The sequence below is a fragment of the Canis lupus genome, chromosome 18, assembly GCF_048164855.1.
Source record: "Canis lupus baileyi chromosome 18, mCanLup2.hap1, whole genome shotgun sequence".
In the NCBI taxonomy this organism is placed as follows: domain Eukaryota; kingdom Metazoa; phylum Chordata; class Mammalia; order Carnivora; family Canidae; genus Canis; species Canis lupus.
This window is the reverse complement of record NC_132855.1, coordinates 22,666,563-22,690,277: the sequence shown is the minus strand read 5'-3', so window position 1 is coordinate 22,690,277 and position 23,715 is coordinate 22,666,563. Positions and strand designations below refer to the sequence as shown.

The following is a 23,715-nucleotide window of genomic DNA, read 5'->3' as shown; positions in this document are numbered from 1 at the left end:
CAGCACTGAAACAGAGCTTGTTAGGCGCCCTGTGGAATTGGAGTCCGTAAACCTGTGGGGCAAAGGCTGTTGGGGAATAAGTGCACCTGGGCCTTTCTCGGAGCTCAAATCTTGACCTACTCCAGGTATGCGGCCGGCTCTGCAGCCAGCTGTTTCTAACAAAGCCTGAAAGGCAAAACATCTGGCCACAGTCCATTATAGACAGTCTGTGAGGCTGAGCCCTCCGCAGGAGGATGGGATCAGTGGATTGACTCAATATGGGCAATATATCTCTGCTGAGGGAGCAGCTTCTTCAATTGTAAAAGTCAGGATATCCTTGCGGTGGAGATGCATTTTCTTATTTATAAAAAGACAGATTGTGGTTTGGGGTGTATGTGTGTGTGTTTAAAGATTTATTTATTTATTTGAGAGAGAAACAGAGAACAAGCAAGCACAAGTAGGAGGGGAGGGAGAGAGAGAGAGAGAATCTCAAGCAGACTCCCTGCTAAGTGTGAGCTCAGCTCGAGGCTCAATCTTATGACCCTGAGATCACCATCCAAACCAAAACCAAGAGCTGGATACTTAACTGTGCCACCCAGGTGCCCTGACAGTTCATGTTATTTAAAAGTCATGCTCTTTTTCAGGAATTTCCTCCCACAAAGCCTAAAATACAACACCCTAATTACAATCGATCCTTTAATACTAGAGAACACACAAGGCCTGCGTGAAGAGTTTTGAAAGGCTGGGGGCAGGTAGTTCTTCTCCTTTAACAGACTGACCCTACAACTGCATCGTAAATGCTGACAAAGTTCTGACAGCAACTAGGACGGGAGTTTGATTGAGGTAGAGGTTTGTAAAGAACAGGGAATGGTTTCCTCATAACCACCATGTTTTATGTTTGTGGGGTAAGGGAAAAGCAAGCTGAAAGAATCAGGTCATGGAAGAAAACTCAGGGCTAGGGGAATAAAGCAGCAGAGCCAGTATCTTCCTTCCTTTTACTTCAAGCACTGTCCTCTCATTTAAAAAAAAAAAATTGTGTAAGAGGGATGGATGCAGAGGAAGAGGGAAAGTTTTAAGCAGACTCCATGTCCAGTGTGGAGCCCTACATGCGGCTTGATTTCACATCCTTGAAATCATGACCTGAGCCAAAATCAAGAGTCTACCACTTAACTGACTGAGCTACCCAGGTGCCCTACTGCCCTCCCATTTAAAACTTTTAAGCTCATCTGCCTCTTTAAAAAATGATAAATTTACCATATTTTTAAAAAATATAAACGGTAAGATAATAAGCACTTAACAACTGTAGTCTCCATTATTAAAATGCTAGTGTAGAACGTTCCAGACTTTTTAGTACACCTATACGTGCCAATTTATATAGTTTCTGTACAAACAGCATCATACCTATACACTGTTTTGAGAGCTGTATTTTTACTCAATGATATGTTGTGAACATCTTTCTATGTCTATAAACATAACCCTGGCCAGCCCATCCATAAGGGTGGTGAGACACCAAGTGAGGAGCACAGACTCGGGGCCAGGCAGGTTAGGATTCAAGTCTCAGGTTAGCCACTTTCTACCACTTTCTTACTCAGGAAGCTCTCCAGCTTCTTCCAGCCTCGGCTTTCTTATCTGTGCAATGAATATTACAATAATATCTGTTCCACAGGTTGCTCCTAGAATGAAATGAAATAGTGCATGTGGGATCCCTGGGTGGCGCAGCGGTTTAGCACCTGCCTTTGGCCCAGGGCGTGATCCTGGAGACCCGGGATCGAATCCCACGTCGGACTCCCGGTGCGTGGAGCCTCCTTCTCCCTCTGCCTGTGTCTCTGCCTCTCTCTCTCTCTGTGTGTGTGACTATCATAAATAAATAAAAATTTTTAAAAAATTGAAATAGTGCATGTAAAGTATTTAGTGAATATCTGACATAATAACTATGTGTTCAATATAAGGAAGCTATTTTTATTATTGTGGCTGTTGACTATTCTATCATATAATTATATTGCATTAAACAGTCCATTTTCCCTATTTTGGGGCATTTAGGTTATATCCGTTTAAAAACTTTGTATTTTGAAATCATGACAGATTCACAGGAAGTTGCAAAAATAGTACAGAGAAGTCCTGGGTACCCTATATCCCATTTCTCACAGTGGTAACATGTTAGAGAACTATGCCACAATATCAAAACCAGGAAACTCACATTGACATAATCTACAGCCCTTATGCAGATGCCACTAGTTTTACATGTTCTCATTTGGGTCTGTGTGTGTAAATACAGGTCAATGCAATTTCATCACATGTGTAGATTCATGGAACCACTACCACAATCAGGATACAGAACTTTCCATTACCATCAAGATCCCTCTTGCTACCCCTTCATAATTCACCCATATTTTTTTTCCTTTTCCTAAGCCCTGGAAACCACTAATCTCTTCTCTCTATAATTTTATCACTTCAAAGGTATTAATAAGTAGAATCATATACTATGCAACCCTTTTGAAACTGGCTATTTTCACTCATCATAATGTCGAGATCCATCCAAGTAGCTACACATATCAGTATTTGTTCCTTCCTACTGTTGAGCTGTATTCCATTGTATGGACATCCCATAGTTTGTTTAATCATGTGCCTGTTGAAGGACATTTGGGTTGTTCCTATCTTTGGCTAATGCAAATAAAGCTGCTCTAAACATTTATGTATAGGCTTTTGTGTGGACTTAAATTTACACTTCTCTAGGATAAATGGCCAGAAATGTGAATGGTAACTGATGTTTAGTTTTATATAAAGCTACCAAATCACTGTCCAGAGTGGCTGTACCATCTTGCTTCACCACCAGCAACATATGAGAGATCCGGTTTCTTCATGTCCTCATCAGCATTTGGTACTGTATCTTTCTGGAGCTCTAACAGGGGTATGGGAATACCTCATCCTAGCTTCAATTTGCCTTTCCCTAACAGCTAATGATGTTGAACATCTAATTTTGGATATGATAAACAATGCTACAATAGATCTCTTTATTCAGATAAGTTTTAAATTAATTTCTACAAGTGAATTTTTCAAAGTGGAATTGCTGGATAAGCAGATTTTTTTTTAAAACTCAAAACATAATGTCATACTGCTTTCAAAAAAAGCACCAATTTATACTCCCACCAGCAGCATGTGAGTTCCTCAGCTTTTAAAGAATACCTAATGCTCTCACTATCTCCCCTAAGGGCTTAAAAAAGAAACTTTGTGTTAATATACTCCCTACTACCAGGGAAATAAAATAAAAATTAGATTGACCCAAATCAATTAATAGATTGATTTCTATTTCTCTAATAGAGCAGAAAACAAACCAACCAAGATCCCCTCTCCAAGGACATCCCACACCCAGACATGCATCTGACAGTTTCATCAAACATATCAAGAACAAAGAATATTCACTTACCTTTATGTGCAATATGACACAGGTCTTCTTGCATTTTAGAAAACTCTGACGAGGTTTCAGAGCCATCAGAATAATTTTTCTCTTCTCCAAAATCTAATGTTGACAAATTAGGGTTGGAGGAATGAAGTCTTATTGGGCCCGAGAAAGGTTTAGGGACCTGAAGTGACACCAAAGGGAGACATTTCTTTTCAGATGTAGGTTGCTTAGACTATCTTGTTACTAAGATTAGAAAGCTGTAGGAGAACATTTTATAGGTAAATCTTTCTACTGGGTGATAAGTTCAAAGAAAATAAATGAAAACCCAGGAAAACACTTTCTCCAGCAACCTGCTCTGGCTTCTTGCAAAATAAAAATGGGTGAGAAATCACATTTCTTCTGGAAATGATAGAAGCATCAAAGCTCTAGGTTGCAAATGACAGCAAAAGCTGCCAGGCTCTTTCTCCTTTATACTCAATTCCTTCTTCCTGGCAATAATCATCCAGTATCTGGGTTGTTAACAGTGGGTAGGTTTAAAATGTTTTCTTAATTTGCATCTGGTGCTTCTACAAAACTAACTTCTCATGGGCTTGTACACAAATCACCCTTTACTTTGAAAGTACTTATGTCCAAACCATAAAGTGCTTTGAACAGAGTCTATGAGAGTAGAACAGATGACTTAGCCATTACGTTTCTGATTTATTTGACCCTAACAATGTCCCAATGTAATATGCAATGACCGAGCTGCAAATCTTGGCCTCTGGCTTAGCTATGCACTGGGGAAGTCGGCGGCTAGCGTAACACAGTGAAGCCCTGATGGGGGTTTGGGAGGTTGGAGGCAAGAGGCAAAAGAAAGTCTGCACGATGTCGCATTTCCAGAGACTCCAGCCAGTAGGTTCCAAGGGATGGTGAATCCACTGACTGGCAGCAGAAGAGGTGGGTCAGAGCACACATGCAGGTGGGAAGAGGGCGGGCAGGCTCTGCATGAAAGAAGGGAAACCGAAGTCCTGGAAATGGCTGTACTCCCTCCCACCTGGTGTCATTTTTCCCTTACCCAATTCCATTACATGCTTATTGTAGCATGCAGAAAATCGAAGTGATTGAATTTCTCTCTGCACAGGGTATTTGCAAGAACAGCCACGGAAAATCCTATCAGAGTCCAAGCAGCCCCCAGCACGAGACACAGAGAGCAGGGGAAGCAATGGTTACCTGTAGCATTCCTTTAGCATCTTTGCCAATAGCTCTGGACCGCCACCTCCTGTGTGATCTTTTTTCCTTTTTGGGACTTTCAAAAGCTCCACCCTTTGTTTCAAAACAGGAAAGAGAGCATAGAAAGTAAGGTCCACCAGACCACAGAGAAAACCACACAGCAAAGTGACCACCTCCATCCCCTTGAGTTTGGCTGAAGCAACTGACCGGACAACGTCCCACTGTTAGTGGCGAGGCTGGGGAGCAGAAAGGAAAGCAGAAAAATGCCAGAATGCAAACAGAAGAGGGACCTGGCTGACCTGGATGGCATTGATAGCCGGCGCCGAATATGTCCGATGCAGAACATCCATATTCTGTAGGAGCTGGCTCATTTCCACCAGGTAGGCATGACAGTGTGCCAGGTCTGTGCAAGACAGGCAAAAGGAAGATTCATAAGCCCTTACCTTGGCATCCAGGTTTCCCTACACCAGGGCCTGCTACTTTTTATTTATTTTTATTTTTATTTGCCAGCTACTTTTTAAATTTAGCTATACTCTTCAATTTATATCTTTATAAAGATGAAATTTTATTTCATTTTTTACAGAAGAGGCAGTAAACTGCCATGGTTAAGGACACAGATTTGGAGAATCCGAGGCAAGACTGCCTCGGTTTGAACACTTCCTGAACTCTGAATCTTGGGCGAATTACATAACTTCTCTGTCTTCAGTTTCCTCATCTGGGAAGGGGAGATAATTAAACACTTGCCTTCATGAGCCAGTCGTGAGTTGACATATGTGGCATGCTTTTAGAATGCTGGCACACTGTAAGCACTCAATAAATCAGCTATCATCATTATCATTATTTCTAATATTGTAATAATAGGGTTTCGTCATCTGTGTATCAGGACTCCAGGCAAGTAAATGAAACAAAAATGAAGGTTGTACTGGTCTCTAAGGGGAACTGTCAATCGGGGACCCACCTTGGGTCCTTGAGACCCACCCATCAAGATGACTTTGATGATCATCTGCACATTGACCTGAGAGCACCTAAGTGTTTTCACACCAGTTCTTGGTTGCTAACTCAAAAGATAGTTCTTAATTTGATGTTCACTGGATGATAATGGTTATTTCCACTGAGAAATCAAGACCCAAATGGCTCTCAAACTTTGGCATCATCAGAATCAACTGGAGAACTTGTTAAACCACAGATCATTGAGATCCACCCACAATTTCTGATCCAGTCTACCTGAGAATTTGCATTTTAAATAAGTTTGGAGGCCAGGCCAATGCTGCTGGTCTACAGATGGCACTTCAAGGACTAGCTGTGCCAAAATGTCACTCAGTGAAGTTCACTCAGGAGCTTCATTGAGTGACATTTACTGGGAGGGCAAAACCTCTATGGCCCCAGGTGTGATAGTATCTGAATTCAACAGGAGAAAATGTACTTTTCAAGGCCAATGCCTGGCATCTTTCTCTCATAGTAGTTCTCAATCATAGCTCAACTGGGGAAATTTTTAAAATTCCATATGTCCAAGTCCCATCATGAGATAATTAAATCAGAACATCCCCAATCCCACTGGTGACTTGTTTTGTTTTATAGTTCCCTGGGTGGTTCTTAGCTAATTAGGGTTGAGAACACTGAGCTTCCTGATAGAAGTGTTCTTAATCCTGATTCCTTATCAGAATCATTTGAGAAATTAGAAAATCAGTGATGCCAGGACCCAAGTGCAGACCAATTTAACGAACTTCTTGTGGAGAGTGGGTATTCTTGCCTTTTAAAAGCTCTTTTGATGGGCACTGGGTGTTATTCTGTAAGTTGGCAAATTGAACAACAATAAAAAATAAATTTATTATAAAAAAAAACAAAAAAATAAAAACTCTTGGTGATTATAGTGTGCAACCAGAGTAGAGAACTCCTATTTCGTGGGGATCTCCATTTGATTCACCCACTCACCTTCAGCAATGACTCCCAATTTTGGATATATACTAGAGTCAGTTTTGGCACTTCAAGAACACACACACACACACACACACACACACACACACACAAACAAAAAACAAAAAACAGAGAGATGTGCAGAGACCACCCAGGGAGACTGATTTAGCAGGTCCTCATGGAAATCGCACCTGGGTACTTAAAGAATATGAAAAGAAACCTGTCTGCATGCACACCCAGGTGAAGACGTAAAGCTCTGCAAGGAGAATGTCATTTGTTCATCACCAGTGCAAACTCAGAAGCAAACTCTGGAGGGAAATGTAGACCAGTGATGGGGAAATTCACCTGAGGTGTAAATACTCAACAAGCACAATTTCAGAGCCATGACAGAAAGAAGCAGAAGTTTCAAGTCACTTTACCTTTTGAGCATTTTTCCATGTCCTCTGAAGACTGTAACCATAATGGAACTCGTGTCTCACCACCACAAGAAAATGATAAATTGCTTCCAGTTTGAATCGAGTTCTGCTTTGATATACTGCTACGCTGTTCCACAGATGACAAAAGCATGTTATAAATGAAAACAGAGCCCAGTGGGAACACTTTAGGGTAAAGGACAACAAAGTGAGCTAGTTGCTAATGGAAGCCATCTGCTTGTCATGGGGAAGAAGCTCCTACAAAGCACTCCACTAGAGACCTGAAGCTCTGGCTGTCACCTCAGCCTGGTCATACCATGCTCTCATACCTGGGGCTGCTCTCCTGAATTTCTTCTTTGGTCAAATGCTAATCATGCCAAAATAATGATATAAATGTTGAGAAATCTTGCAATCCTGCATGGCTATAAAGATACATCCTGCATTTTGCAATCAAATAAGAAAACCAAAGTCAAAATGGTCAAGGAAGAGCTGGAGCATTCGGCCCTATTAAACTCTTCCTTATGTGCTGTTTTTCAGTTACTGTCCCAGTGATAACAGATACTCCTCTGGCCCTGGTTCTGACCAGCAAGGCCAACACATTCCTCCCCACAAGCCCCCCAGTTGGGACTCCCCTGCACAAGCCACTCCCTTCTTTTAATTATTGGCAAACTCTTACCTTCCTACTTGAAATGGAGTCCAAGACCCCAGGTGCAGAGTCTGTGACAGTGGATCCTGGGAAGTAGTGATTAACCTCGTGTGGAAACATGGCGATTTCATTCTGACGATACATTCTGTGGTGGCGGAGTTTGGAGACCCACTCATCAAAGATTTCTTCTGACTTGACCTAAATTATAGTAAAAAGAGGGAAACAAGAGCATCACTCAATGAAAGGAGCAATTCTTCATCAAATTGAGACACCTTCTCTTTACATGTTGGCACACGTAGAAATGTAGAGATAGGTTTATTGACTTAGTTTATACTTAGGTGGTCTATGGGAACAAGTTTGAGGAAGAAATGGGGAATAAAAATGGTCTTTGTAAACTTCATTTGGCCTCTCCATGAAAGGGTCCAATTGTCATGCTGTTATTAAGAAAGCAAACCATTAAACAATGAACTAGAACTCCTATTTATCTGTCTCAAAGCATTTCCACATTCACTTGTCCCCACCTTTCCTATTCTTACTGAAAATATTAGCACCATGTTTCTTTTTAAACTCTTTTATAATTCAGATTTTTCAGATTAATCTTCTCTGAACTGGAACAAATTCGTAAATTCTTCCCAAAATATTTAACCTTGTTAATCTTCTCTGACAAAGAACACATTGCTGAGGAATGTGAAGTCTATTTTAAAACATATTTCTCCTGCACTTGGAAATAGAGAAAAAATGTGAAAAACTATTATTGGTGATTTCCAAGATTTTTCAAACACACCTACACAAACATTTAGCCACTCTCTCCATAAATGAGTATCAATGTCTACTTTCCACGAAGAATAATATTTATAACTAGCAACTTTTATTATAAAGTATTTCAAATGTTTATAAAAGTACTAGAAAGACTATAACAAGCACCTATACACTAGATATTTCTTAATAGTCAATGTTTTGTGTGTGCAAAGGTGTATTAATATTTTTAAAGTGAAAAACAATAGATACCCACATATTAGAACAGACTCATGAAGTGGCAACTTAAAATCACCCAAAAGGATGCATGGTAGGTTACCTTCTAAGAAGAAAACTCCAGGTCAATCTGTTAAATCTTTATTACTGCCACTGCTGAGAGCAAGGATGTCAGGAAATTTAGGAAATGTAAGGTCGGCTCTTAGGTTTGTTGTGTTGATTAGAAGTACATGCAGGACTTAAAACACTTCCAGGTGCTACTGAATATATAATATACAGGAAAAAGCAATACAAACAGACTTATACCTATTTATCTTCCCCTAAATTATATCCTCGAAATGTATTTCCTTTCCAGATGCAGTTATAGCAGGGATTTTACAGGAATCTTACATCACCCTTTGCACTGATCTGTTCTCAGAAGCCCTTAGAAATTGGTGCCCAGAGTATTCATCTTGACCCATTTTTTTATTGGTTAAATGAGGTAGAGGAATAAAAGCACTTTATTAAATAACTGTCCAGCCTTCTGTTCCAACCCCACAAGTAGTTATAGGACCATAGGTGGACAGCCACTTAACCTCTCAGCTGCCCTCCCTGATTCCTCATCTATAAAATAAGATGATGGGACTGGATGGCCACCATTTAAAAACTGCCTGACTCAGAGGCTATCAACAAGGACCCTCAGATAACCACACATACCCACACTAACATTCACAGCTGACATTCAAACAAAGGAACAAGAAACATGAACAGAACAAAGTAAATCAACACAGAGAAATATTAAACTGTGTTTCTCATGATATTAGTATCCAATGTTATTCTAACAACGAATCCTTACTAGCTGCTGCACCCCCTGGTTCTTTAAAGATTAGGAATTAATAATTACTTTTATTCTGTTAACTGGAGTAGTGGATGAACAAGAACCTATTATTTCCTGATCATGTCAAAACAGAATTAAGCATCATTGGAAGTACATAGAGACACAATTGAAACTATTCTAAAGGAGACTGACCTTTAAAACAAGGGGGCGGGGGGGGGGGGGTCTTTCTTTTTTTTCCTTTTTTTTTTTTTTTTTTTTGGTCATTCTCAGCCAAGGGACATTTGGCAATGGGAGACATGTTTTTTTTTTTTTTTTTTTTTTTTGGCTATTATAACTGAAGGGGGCTTGTTATCAATATCTAGCGGGTAGAGGCCAGGGATGATCCTCAACATCCTATAATGCACAGGACAGGCCCCACAGCAGAGAATTTTCCAGCACCCTGTGTCAATAGTGTTGAGGGTGAGAAACACTGCTTTACTCTGAGCTTAGGCCAGGAAACAGTATGGATTTGACTATTTTGTGCAATCAATCAAGCACACGTATTTGTTATGTTATTTATGTAAGCACCATATATGTGCTTTGGGGCATCTTAAGACACGGAGCTCATCATCTCATGGTTTTGTTTTCCCAACCCCCAGCCTCCATTCTTAATTTTCCAAGTAATTTGTCTAAGTAAGAAAAGAATCTTAACATCCTCTCAATTAATTCCTCACATTTGAGTACCACCTAATAATTACACACAAATACTAAACTATTGAGCTTACAGCAGGCTGGGCATTATGCCAAGTTTTTTACAGGCTGCCTTACAACATGGGCACTATAATTTTCATTCTGGGGAAGGGTAGTGAGAAAACGGAGACTTTGGGGGATTAAAAAAATTTGCCAAAAGCCCATAGCTAGTAAGTAGCCAGGCAAAAATTTAAAACAGATCGGGACCTCTGAAGCTCTTATATCATGCTCTTAACCATCTATGCCACCAGCAGGGAGAGGGCAGAAGGGGTTAGTTAAACCACTTTCAGAGGTACAAATTGGAGGCCCATACTTAAGGAGGAAAGTTCTTGACATTCACTGTAGTATGAGAATTTTAATGGAATCCCTGAAGTGGTAAGATTAATTTTTTTTCCAAGATTTTATTTACGTATTCATGAGAAATACACAGAGAGAAGCAGAGACACAGGCAGAGGGAGAAGCAGGCTCCGTGCAGAGGGCCCAATGTGGGACTTGATCTCGGGACCCCAAGATCACACCTTGAGCCGAAGGCAGACGCTCAATCACTGAGCCACCCAGATGCCCCGGTAAGACTAAATATTAAATGTTGTATTTCAGGAAGACAATTTTAACCTATGGTTAATGGTTCTCCTCTAAAGGTGGTACAGTTTGGGGGAATGAGTTATTTGGAGACATGAAGATTTTTTTATTACTGATTGTTGGCACAATCAAGGTATGTGTGTTGGAGGGATGGGGGGCAAGGATGCTAAGCCTTCAGCAGTTGTGTGAGACAGTCCTGCACAATGAAGACCCATCCCACCCAAATATTAATAGCATCTGTTAGAAATGCTTTTATAACAAAGATCTTCTACATGTTGCTTGGATCTTTTGAAATATTCAAAGAGCATCACCAATAGTTCTTTAACTTACAATCCCTTTTGCAATATAAAGAAACCGTGCCACAGGAGATGGATCCTGGGAAGCAGGCTCACCTTCAGATGGTAAATGTGCTCTTCCGTATCCAGATCTATGCATTTTGATGACTTCTTTACAGACATTACCGAGAGCCCAACATCAATGCAGCCATGCAGCTTCTCTCTCTCTATCTGCAGAGGCATGAGAAGAGGGCCACTTGAGGTTCATGGTGTTAAAAACAGTAGTAACATCCCTGACGCTCCTCCCCTATAGCCTCCCCTTCAACATCCACCAATATAAACACAACGACTACGACTTACCAAGCACTTAGTGTGAATTAAGTACTGTACATGCACTGTCTGTTTTAGCCTATGAGGGTTAAGTACCAAGTGGTTCGCACAGCCAGTGAGTGAGGAAGCAAGAGAGCAAGCCCCACAGATCAACTCCCACAGCAATGAAATCACCTGTTAACTGCACTGCCTTCCACAGAATTAGTTTCTAGTATCTAAATTCATGTGGAAGTGACTTTAAAAGGAGAGTAAGGGCAGGAAGCTAAGATAAGTCACTGTGGGTTGGGGATTATGCCAAGTTTTCTACATGCAGCCCTACAAAATGAGCACTCTAGGAGTCAAGGGAAGCAAGAGAGGATGAGGGTAGTCCTGGGTGAGAGGAGGACCCACACAAGGGGCAGGGTCGTTGTAACAGTCATTCCAGCCACTGTGAGCTGTCTACCTAGTGTTAACAACAGGAACTGTTTCCCCTTCATCAAGGGGCTTCTCCACCAAAACCCCTGGCCCCTGTAATAGTGAAGTGACACCTGTCCCATGTTTTGTTCCTGCTATCTCACTGGGAAAATGTTTTCTCCCACCCATAGGACCCCCTCAGTCCAACCCTAAGACCCACACAGACCCCTGGATCCCTGGTAGGATGTTTAGAAGAACCCTCCACCTTCACTTGGTGGGTGAATTGAGCCAACTCAGAACCCAGAGCAGAACCTCTCGCCCATGTGAAAGAACTATTATTACTCCCTATGGTTTCCAGTTCAGAGAAATGCAGTCTCCAAATGTGTACAACCTCATCCATGAGCTGACAACAATTAGCCCTTCAGAATTCTTTAATAACATAGTTGATTAATGAGAAGACTTACATCCGTCTGGCTCTTGGCATATTTCAAAATCCCTTTGTCCAGATAGAAAAATCTCTGTAGGGAAGAAAGTAGAATTCACTAAGACATTCCATTTAAACAAGCACCCTTCTGTTGGTCCCAATTTTCAAATTCAAATTAAATATAAGTGCCTAAGAACCATGTACTGAATGGGGTAGTGTGGAGACAAATAAAGGTGAAGCCAAGGCCAGTGTCTTACCTTGTGCCAGCCTTTCAAGGGCCATTTCCTCTTTTTCAGCAAAAATCCTTTCTGGATGGGTGGCTCCTGGGTGTAACTCATCTCTCCTCTCAGCCCTTCCACCACTTCCCAGCTGTCCTGTTTCAATAAAACAGATCATGCTAAATGTCTACCTTTAATAATAATAATAATATTCAGAAGCACTTCATCCTATTGGTAAATCCATCAAAGATGGTGAATTTAGCTGGTTTTTTGGGGGAGAAGTTATTAAAAGTTAATTTTCATACAGGTCCTGGACATCATGGATTTAATGCTATAATTTAATGGCATCAAATTTGATTTATTTTTCCAAAAGCCCTCTCCTGAAGGGAATGTTTCTCTTAGTGCTTGAACATGGCTAATGGTAAAGCTTTACTGTAAGTTCTATACCCTGTTAGCTCACCACTAGACTTCAGTTTGAATTTTAACCAAAAGCTATAGATACCAGGTGATAATATGGTAAAACTGGCTTAAGAAGTGGCTGAAAAGTAGGATATTGAATGCAAACTGGTAAACATAACAAATTGGTCAAAATAATGATTCATTTGCAAATTAATCTCTTCATATTTAAATACTGGAAATACTGAAGCATCAAAAAAATGCTTTTGAAATGAGAATTTTCATCCTCTTTTTCCAGAAATGTTGCCTGCCACACCCTCCTTTTGTTTCAAAAACTTCTGGCGGGGGTGGAAGTAATTATTGCTTTACTGAGCTGTTCATAATTTTGAAGAGGTACAAACTGTTATTATAATTAATCTTCTGTTGTTGGCTATCTAGGGTAGTATCAACCAATTGAAAAAGAATTTAAAAGGGAATACTAAAGAAAAACACTAAAAATTCTGAAAATTTATTTTTTAGTGCTTGAAAATGCACAAATCATTGCGAAATTATCCCAAGATAGACCAAAATTGGCAATATCTATTTTAGTGGCTGAGATAATGGATTTTTAGTTTACTGATGGATTAACTTATGTGAAATGCACAAATCTTAAAAGTACACCCTGATGAATTTATACATCTATACCATTAGTAACTACCATTCAGATTAGAGAGAAACATTTCCAACACAGGATAATTTAGTTTTGACAAACGTGTCCTTCCCCACCTCCTCCAGCTTTTTTGAGATATTATTGGCATATGACATAAGTAAGTTTAAGGTATACAATGTGATGATTTGATAACCTCTATTTCCCTACCCCCATCATTACCACTTTTTTTGTGTAGTGATAAAACTTAAGATCTATTTTCTTAACAACTTTCCAAGAATATGGCATATAATCACCATGTTGTGCATTAGTTCCCCCAGAACTTACTTCTAGCTGGTAGTTTGTATGATTTGACAAGCATTTTGCCATTCCCACCTCTTCCTATCCCCAGGAGACTCTTTCCATGAGCTCAGCTTTTTCAGATTCTGCATATAAGTGACAACATACGGTATTTGTCTTTCTCTGATTTATTTCACTTAGCATAACACCCTTAATGTCTATCCATGTTGTTGCAAAAGGCGGGATTTCTGTCTTTTTTTATGGCTGAATGAAATTCCCCTCTGTGTATGTATCACGTTTTCTTTATCCATTCATCCACTGATGGACGCTTAGGACGCTTAGGAAGGACGCTTCCTTGTCTTGGCTACTGTGAATAAAGCTGCAGTGAACACAGTGTGCAAATCTCTCTCTAAGAAACAAATGTGTCCTTTTGGTCAAGATTTCATGTTGACTTAACTTGCTCTTAGTCAAATCTCCAGACAATAGGTGAGGGTTACAGGTAGAGGCCAAAGAACTGGGAGATGGACAGTAAGTGTGAACCAGCACCAGAAAGCAGAAGCAATTTGATTTAAGCCCCAGGAAATACTCTAATGACAAGGCATGGAACCTTGTCAGAATGCTGTCTGGCTCAGTTTCTGTGTTGTCCTCAAGCTTAGCACATGGGAAACACGTGGTAACAAGAACACTTCTGTACTTTAGCAACCGAACTCTTTTTATGACAATCCTGACAGATCTGCCTTCTATCTAATTGCACTTTACTGTGAATATAGTTAAACGTACATTCCAGACTTTTGAAATGTGGTAGTGGTATCCCAGGGTCTGGAGTTGTAAAAGGGAATTCTTCAATGGAAAAAAGCAAAGCTTATATTTAGCTCTTTCTTTGGAGGACTTTTTCAGAAAGGCAGCAATGTCAAATGAGATTTCTTTATAGTATTACCAATTATTCAAAGTGACTTAATCATACCCAGAATAAATGGGGGATGCATATTATTAAGTGATGAGAAGCCTACGTGCACGTACGTGCACACACACACACACACACACACACACAACTTCTGTTCGCATGTATTTCAGCTTAGAAAGCCATTCCTCAAAATCTAAAGTGTCCTCCCTGTCAAAATTGTAATGAATTTTTAAGGTCAAGTTAAAAGTTCCAGCTCCTCTAGGAAGCCTTCTTCAAAGGAAAGTACTATTTCACCCTAGAAACTCCATCAGCATTCCATCTACCTTTCCAATGGTTCACCACTTATGATATTATATGTGAGATTTTATCATCCCTACCAGACAGACTCCTTGAGGATGTAAAGTGTCTAGTTCATTTCTGATTTCTTCACAATGCCTAACCTGCTGTCCTGTGAATAGTATAACATCTAGTTGGCTAATAAACAAACTTGGTCTTAGAATAAGACTGCAAACAGATTTTTGTTCTTGGAATATTATAAATCAGCATGCATTTGAAATGTTCCCAAAATCTTTGGGCCAAATAACTATTTACAAACTAAACAGACTACATTCATATTTGTGAAAGAGGGTGCATGTGTGTGTTATCATTGTTAAATGGGAATCTATGGCTCAAAATCTTTTGGAAAGTATTCTAAGGGGATCAAGTCCTATCGATTTGTTTAAGACACCCAAACAGAAGGCAACACACAGTGATAATACTAGACAATCATGCATGTCTGCTCAATACATTCAATTGTGCAGAATGCAAATGCCAAGAGGGATTAGACGTTAATTGCATACTTTACAAAACTGAAAAAAAAATGGAATGAGATCATATCTGTAGTTTAAAGAAAAACAAGAATTAAATTTAAAAATTGTCTCAAGGATTCACGTTAGAACTGGATCTCTCCTGAATTCTTAAGACATAATACATTCCTGCCAGTGAGCCAATGTGGAGGGCAGGGAATCAGATTGCATTTGTTGGCATTTAAAGGAAATAAGTCAGAAAGGGTTTGCATTTATTCCAAAGAAAATATCGTCTTTTTTCATCACTTTATTTTCTACCTGGGCTCAGAACTTAAAAGTCTTACCAGGTTGGAAAAGCCAGATTTGAAGTATTTAAGAAAGTGAAGACTCTGCTTGACTCAGGAAGGAAGCTCTGCAGCCAACTCCTTTTCTGGGCTTGCCGTCCAAATCCTCCCCATCCAACTTCCTTGTCTGTCACAGTCCTTGAGTCACTTGGCTGAAACCTGAGAGCCAGCGTTCCCAGTGGGGGCAGTACCTACCCTCTGGGGCTGTGAAATAGTGGGGGTACTTTTAGTTCTCACAGTATCTCTGATCTAATGGTTGGGATCCAGAGATGGTAAATGTACCACAGTGCCTCTTAGACAATGAAGAAGTTGTCCCACTTTCCACGTGACTTTCCAAAGTGCCAGTGGACTCTTTTGTAGGTGAAATCTGTTTATAATTTCTTGAGCACAGAATTTGACTCTGTTTCACATCCATACCAAACTATTTCTGCATGGTTTTTATACACTTTGAATTCTTGGTATTGCAACTACTGGATAACTGAGGGAAGACTACATTTCCTTCTGTTTGGGACTTTAACAAGCATTACCCACCATTTTGGAGAATTGTCACTGAAGGCCAGGCCACTTGTGGTATTTGAGTTAGTAGCACAACACACCTATGTGGGTCTGCATTAGTAGCTGTCACATTTTATATATAGGTATATCTGACCACATCATTATATCTTCTGGCATAATCATATGTGGGCTTCTACACAGTAAAATAAATATTTTAATATTAACCACTTTCTTTGAGTTTTCCTTTGTATTTCAGTTAAGTATACGGTGATATTTTCGGAATTATGTGTACAAATAAGTCAATAACAAATTTCATTTGAGGAGAGTAATGGGGTCATTAAAATATTGTCACAATAAGGGATATTGTTTTGGTGGAATTAAGAACCACTGCAGAACCTGACACAAATTCTATGAGAAGAAATGATATGTCCTCATGGTGTAGTGAAATCACTTCAGAATTGTAAGGGCCTAATTAATTAATTAATTTCTCATAAGTAGTCCTATTGCTTTCATCCTCAAAATGTTTATCCTCTATGTCCCTTCTTCTCTGTTCCCCAGCCACCATCCAGACCCAAGCTCTCATCCAACCTGGCTTCCCAAGACTCTCCACTTCCATAATCATTCATGGGGCCCCATTATGCCCTACTCTCCATGCAATATACAAATGAATATAATACTTGTCTGCATTTCCACTTCTGTGGTTTATTTATGTCGTTCAAGCCTTCCAGAATCTTCTCTTAATCTTTTCTACCCATGCAAACCCTTCAAAATTTTAGTTCAGTTTTTGAAATTTTCCTAAATTACCTAACCACATTAATCGTATACGCCTATGAATATAATAGTATTACTGTCTATTACCAGATAACTTAGTGTTTAATTAACTCATGACTTTTTTTCCACTTTCATTCCCAGGGCTTTGGTGTTTACTACTCAGAACAGTTATAGGGACCATCTTTTCAACATGAGATATATAAGATAGATAGATAGATAGATATAGATACATATATATATAGTTTTTAGCAATAAACTATATATATTTTTTATTTCAACATCATATATATCATTCTTCTACATATTATAGTATAATGCATATAGTATAATGCATATTTTTTATTTCTACATCATATATATATCATTCTTCTACATATTATAATATAATGCATATTCTGCTATAATTTAAATATATAAATTCTAATTATGAACCAGAGTAAATGCCAAGCAGTGGCCAAAATCTCGAAGCAATTTGAAGGAGTTAGGATACACCATCCGATGGATAGAGACCAGCAAGTTCTGGGGTCCTGCTCGGAGCTACCGTGTTTCCTATCTGTAATCCCACTGAACTAGGACAGGAAGTCAGCCTGAGCGATTTAATGCAGCCAATTCTTTGCTCATTCACTTTTTTATATTTGGAATGTCTGCCCCCATCTACTTCTCAGCCTGAGAATTCTCATTTGCCCCAAACCTCCTTGGGGCACAAATTCTCTCCCTCACCAGCACTGACAGAAACCTCACTCATACGAGTCTCTCTCTGAGCCAGAACCTGGGTTCCAGGAGAACAGGGACAGGGTCCCTCTTTGCAGTAATCTCACTGCTTGGGGACATGGGGGCCCTGAATAAAATATTCACTGAATGGGCCAGTCTGAGGAGCAAAGGGATGTGAGAAAGGCTCAGCAGAGTCCTCGGGGTGAAGGATTTGAATCCTGTGTACTGGAATGGGGCAGAAAAAAAAGCAAAGATACCAGCTTCCCTTGGCTAAAGGGATCAGATGTCCTGAAATAGCTGTTTGTGTTCCACACACCTGGTGACCGGGCAGTAGGACACGCACCTTGAGCTGAATGTCCTAAGATACAGTACAGGGTGGACTCGGGGCCCTGGGGAAGATCAAGGCCCTCCTGACTTGGCCCAGCAAGGCTGGGCTGGTGTCCTGCCCTGAGGGGGTCAGGCCAACCACTCACCACGCATATAAGATGGAGAAAGAAATGCGACAGGGTCTGGGGAAAGCGGCTTCTTAAGGTTTTCGCTTCATTTTAACTGAAGACAGTCTGGCACTGTCGTCCGGCATTAAATTCAGTCTGTTTTACTGAATGTCAAAAGAGTGCCAAATATAGAAAGCTGCTTTGTGGTTGGAAAGGCAACTAAGCATTTATCCATGCTCATGAGCTGGCACGGTTCATTTCCATATTGCTGAGTGCACGAGTTGAAAGCCTTCCCCGCACCCCCCAGCACAGCTGTTTCCACAGTGTACGTCTCCTCTGCAACTTTCAAATGCTGGATTCTCAGCACTGTCCTTCCAGGGTTGTCAGAAATAGAAAATGACCTAAAACTTCCATTTTTCCTGCAGCTGAAGAGTGTTGTGGAAGAAGTTTTGGTTTTACTTCCCCTATCTGGCATGACCAGGGAGTGGGTTGCTCTTATTATTTATTTGAATTGCTTATCAGGTTTTTTTTTTTTAATTCACGAAGCAACAACACCCAGCATTAAATCACATGGAGCATAATCTAACAGGTCTTTAATGATTTTAAAGGCATTTCTGATATTTTTTAAAGAGTTTATTTATTTATTTGAGAGAAAGGGTGTGAGCATGGGGTGAGGGGGTGGGGCAGAGGGACAAGCAGACTCCCCGCTGAGCACAGAGCCCAGACTGGGGCTCGATCCCAGGACCCCTGAGATCATGACCAGAGCCAAAGTCAGATGCTTAATTGACTACATTGCCCAGGCACCCCAGCATTTCTGATTTTCTTTTTTTTTTTAAGATTTTTATTTATTTATTCATGAGAGACACAGAGAGAGACAGACAGAGAGAGAGAAAGAGAGAGAGAGAGAGGCAGAGATGCAGGCAGGGGGAGAAGCAGGCTCCACGCAGGGAGCCCGACATGGGACTCGATCCCAGGTCTCCAGGATCACACCCTAGACGGAAGGCAGCTCTAAACCGCTAAGTCACCCGGGCTGCCCATTTCTGATTTTCTAAAACCTCGGGATTATCAATATTATCTTTTATGATTATACTATGAACATATGGAAATAATTCTCAGTTAATATAACGACAGCTTTAACTGATGCCAGATCAATTCTGTACTTATATTCAATCACTGAGAGTTGTCATTGTTACTTCTTGTCCAATGTTTTCTTCCTCAACTAAAATTTTTGAGCATCAGCAGGCCTGACAGCAAGAGCAATTTAAAGGAACAAATTAGTTGGGGGGATGATGTGTTTGAACTAACACAGTGCTTCTCAACCTGTACCATGCATACCAATCACTGAAGAGCCTTGTCAAAATGCCGATGTTAGGGGCAGCCCGGGTGGCTCAGTGGTTTAGTACCGCCTTCAGCCCAAGGCCTAATCCTGGAGACCCGGGATCGAGTCCCATGTCAGGCTCCCTGCATGGAGCCTGCTTCTCCCTCTGCCTGTGTCTCTGCCTCTGTGTGTGTGTCGCATGAATAAATAAATAAGATCTTTTAAAAATATATTAGTTTCAGTAGGTCTGGGGCGAGGCCTGAGCTGCTTCTGCACCTGCCCAGGTGAGGCTGCTACTACTGGACCACGGGAGCACTTGAGAGTAACCACACTCCAGGTGACCAGGCTGTCTTGAAGAATTGGAGTTTGACTTCATAGGCTCTGAGGGCCAAACTGGGACTAATGGGGTAAGAAGTACAAGGCCCTGGATCCCAGTGCTGCACAAAGGACAGATCATCTGATTCTTTAATAATCAGTGCAATGAACAATTACAAAAGCAACATGGAGCCAGTTGCCTAGTCACTGGAGAGCTCCATCGGAGGCTGGCAGAGGGACTCCAGGGGGATTCCTAGACCAGGAAGGAGGTCAGAATAAATGAACGAAAGCCCGTCCAAATCTTACTTCCCAAACTCATGTCATGATAAAATTGGTACAAAGTCTCAGTTATGCAGGATGAGTAAATTCTAGAAATCGGCTGTACATTATGCCAATAGTTAAAAATATTGTATTGTGAACATAAAAACTTAAGATAGAAGATCTGTTAAGTGATCTAACCATAATAAAAATTAAAATAAAGTAAAATAACATAAAATAAAATAAAATATTGGCTGATAAAGTCTCCTAAAGCAAACCAAAAACCAGTAGCACTAGCTTCTATCTAGTAACCTCAGGTACAATCCCTGATCTTAGGGTCTCAGTGAGAAGAAAAAAGGAAGTCTACACAGGGAAGAACCCACTCTGAAGGCTACATGGGGAAGAGAGTCATGACCTGCCAATGGCCATCTCCTTCCTTTCCCTTCACACTCGAGATGCAGCTCATGCCCAGGTGGGAGTGGCAGGGGGATGACATTGGGATGACTTAGTCCTTAAAATGTGTTAAGCCTTCATTATTTGGGCAGTCACAGACCAAAACTCTGGTGTCTTAATTACTTAGATAATGCAGAGTATGAACTCAATCTTGGGGGTGAACTCTTGAGCTAGCACAGGAGGTGAGGGGAAAAAAAGGAGGGTCATTGGCAGCAGGTGATATCTACAATAAGGAAAAAAAAGAAAAGAAAAACCAGGTGATGTGTCAGCTGTGCTGCTAACTCCACCTGAGGTCCAAATAAAAGAAAAATGCTTTCTAGTCATGTTAACCACAGATGGATTTATAATTAAAACAGTATTAATAAAAAAAACTTTAATGTACACATAATGATTATTTCTACCCTGCTGCGCACTCAGCAGCTATGGCTGTAATTACACTGGTACTTTTTTAGGATCTTCAAATAGATTTGTGGGTTATTCATTTTGTTAAATATCCCCCTAATTGTATGCAAGCTCTTCAAGACTACGGACAGCATCTTTTATGCACTCTTTTCTCTATAATCCTCTGCTCTGTCAACAGGACCCAGAGAGCTGTAGCTATGTTTAAGATAGAGACAGCAAACCTATAAATGTCATCGTGCTGTGGCCGTGCAGTCCACCAGAGAGGGGGGAAGGGGCGATTAGTTGCTACTGTGGTAGCAACGATAGGAATACAAGTAATAACTACTGCTTCTTGATGATCTACTATGTGCCCCCAATGACTCCATAATGAAGGTATTACTACCCTCACTTTACGGATAAGGAAAATTAAGCTCCTATGTAGTCTGGCCAACATCACAAACTGGTAAGAGGGCTGCAGATCACACAAGACCCTGTCTGCTCAGTGTCCACTCAAGGTGAGATCACCTATGGGTAAACTAGAGACCATGCAAGGCCACCTGCTGCCCTGCCAGCCAGCTCCTCGCACCCTGCACTGTTCTCTCCCCAGGCAGAATCTGTCTCTGGTAGCACGTTCCTGTACTTAATAGGCACGTGTGTTAGCCAGTGATGACAAGATAACTCTATCTACTCAAGGGACTCAAGAGTCTCTCCTGGTTTTTTTTTTTCCACACCCCCAGGGTACAGAGGTACTGATTTGTTTTCCCTCATAAAGTCATGGAATAGTTTTTTTTTTTTTTTAAGATTTTATTAATTTATTTGACAGAGAGAAAGAGAGCACAAGCAGGGGGAGCAGCAGAGGGAGAGTGAGAAGGAAGCTCTCCACTGAGCAGGGAGCCTGAGACAGGGCTCGATCCCAGGACCGTGGAATCACGACCTGAGCCTAAGGTAGACGCTTCTCCGAACTGAGGCCCCCTGCCCAGGTTTCCCAGAATAGTTCTTTTAAACCTCAGAGTTTGAAAGAGAACATGAAGTCATTTACCTAGCTCTTTCATTTTAGAGATGAGGAATCCAGGATAAATGATTTGTGTAGGACCACAAAAATAGGTGAAGGGCTTCTGAGGACCAGGACCAATCTTCTGACTCCAACCTGGTACCCTTGCCAATACCCCTTGCTAAGAATTCTCTCACTGTCACAGTGGCAGACGGCCTCATGGAAGGCTCCCCACCCCCACCCTGGCTCACTCACCACACAGGGGCAGGTGCATGTGGTGCCAGGGAAAATCTCCCACATGGACTCCTCTGTGAGTGGAACTCAGCCAGAGGCACAAAAGGGGGGAGACTCTCTTGCACTCTTTGTTGTATACCTTCCAGCACCATTTTAATATTTTATCTTTACTATCTTTTCATTTAAAAAAAAAAACATACTCTTTTTGGCATGTTGTAGAGCTCTGCCCTTTGGTGTCTGAGCCTGGAGAGAATCACAGACTCTCGGTATTCAGACATAACACTTTGGCACTCCAATTACGGGGTACGTAACTCCTGAAGAAAACCCACTTCATTGCTGGATGGCGCTAGCTGATAACAGTGTTCTGACAAGTGTGCTCAAAACTGTTTTTTCAAAGCTAATTAAAATTTGCAATCAAAGTAGAGACACATTCTGGCTAACTAATGCACATATAATTTAGAATCATAGTAGTAGGTGCCAGAATAAACTCTTCCTGTCCCTGATCCAAATCATCCATGATTTTTCCCTCCGTCTGTAGAAGAATAACTGGTTCTCTAATGAGAACCTAGTGACAGGATAAGATCGTGGAGAGCCTTATGAATCAAAGAAGGAATGATCCAGGTGTTCAGTTAGACTCTGATTCGTAACTGGCCTTCTATTTAATAAGGCAGCTTCTACTCACAGGTCTGAAGCTTAGCATCAGGCCCTAGAGATGGAAAGATGTAAAACCAGGTGCTGGCCTCCAAGAAGCTGGCATATATTAAAGATACGATAAAGAGATAGCACAAGGCCGAAGACTTGAAAATGCGAAATGGGAGATTCAGAGGAACATGCTACAGGAGTTCTCGAGCACAATCACACGAGCTAGACCCACCTTAGGAAGAGGACTTGAGACAGGACTCAAAGAAAAATGGACACAGAGTGCAAAGGAAGGTTTCTGCAGCTGTCTGGACAGCTGGGTGGCTTAACACAAAAGCCATTTATCCCCTCACTGTTCTCCAAAATCGAAGTATCAGCAGAACCTCACTGGCTCTGGAGGCTCTAGGGGAGACTGTGTTTGTATCAGCTAAGGTTGCTATAACAAAATACCACAGATTTGGTAGAGGCCGGGGAATCTAAGATCATGGTGCTGCTAGATTTGGTTCCTGGTGAGAATCTGCTTCCTGGCCTCTACACAGCTGCCTTCTTGCTGTGTGCTCACACAGCCCTTCTCCTGTATATGAGAGTGAGCTCTGGTGTCTTTTCGCTTCTGATAAGGGTCCTAATCCCATCATGGAAGGCACCAGCCCCCATGTCAGCATCTAAACCTAATTACCTCCTGAAGGCCTGCCTCTAAATATCATCAGGAGGGTTAGGGCTTCAACATATGAATGGGTGGCAGGTGAGGGAGACACACACATCCAGTCCATGAGAGCATTACTTGCTTCTTCCAGTTTCTGGAGGCTACTGGCATCTTTGGCTTATAGCCACATCACTCTAATCTCTGCTTCTGTCTTCGTATCCATGTCTGTATTCTTCTCTGTTTGCTTCTTACAAGGACACTGGTGATTGAATTTAGGGCCAACCTGGGTAACCCAGGATGATCTCCTCATCTCAAGATCCTTAAATAAATCACATCTCCAAAGACCCTCTTCCCAAATACAGTAACACAAGTTCCAAGAATTAGACTGTGGACATATCATTTGGGAGGGGAGGACACCAT

General features: G+C 41.0%; 1 protein-coding gene across 10 annotated transcripts in view; it reads right to left on the bottom strand.

Moving 5' to 3' along the window:
- Window positions 1-23,715, bottom strand: part of OSBPL3 (oxysterol binding protein like 3) — a 177,785-nt gene that overhangs the window by 56,081 nt on the left and 97,989 nt on the right. For 8 of the 10 annotated variants that reach the window (XR_012010850.1, XM_072783734.1, XM_072783727.1 and 5 more), the window contains 8 exons: window positions 12,338-12,454; window positions 12,121-12,174; window positions 11,051-11,164; window positions 7,592-7,759; window positions 6,922-7,045; window positions 4,888-4,991; window positions 4,589-4,681; window positions 3,404-3,560 (listed from right to left, as the gene is read on the bottom strand). Coding sequence is in view for 9 of the 10 variants with exons in the window: in XM_072783727.1 (XP_072639828.1) it covers window positions 3,404-3,560; window positions 4,589-4,681; window positions 4,888-4,991; window positions 6,922-7,045; window positions 7,592-7,759; window positions 11,051-11,164; window positions 12,121-12,174; window positions 12,338-12,454 (931 nt within the window). In the remaining variant the exon portion in view is untranslated. The remainder of the gene's footprint in view (window positions 1-3,403; window positions 3,561-4,588; window positions 4,682-4,887; window positions 4,992-6,921; window positions 7,046-7,591; window positions 7,760-11,050; window positions 11,165-12,120; window positions 12,175-12,337; window positions 12,455-23,715) is intronic. The other 2 variants (XM_072783731.1, XM_072783735.1) reach the window with 1 other exon arrangement.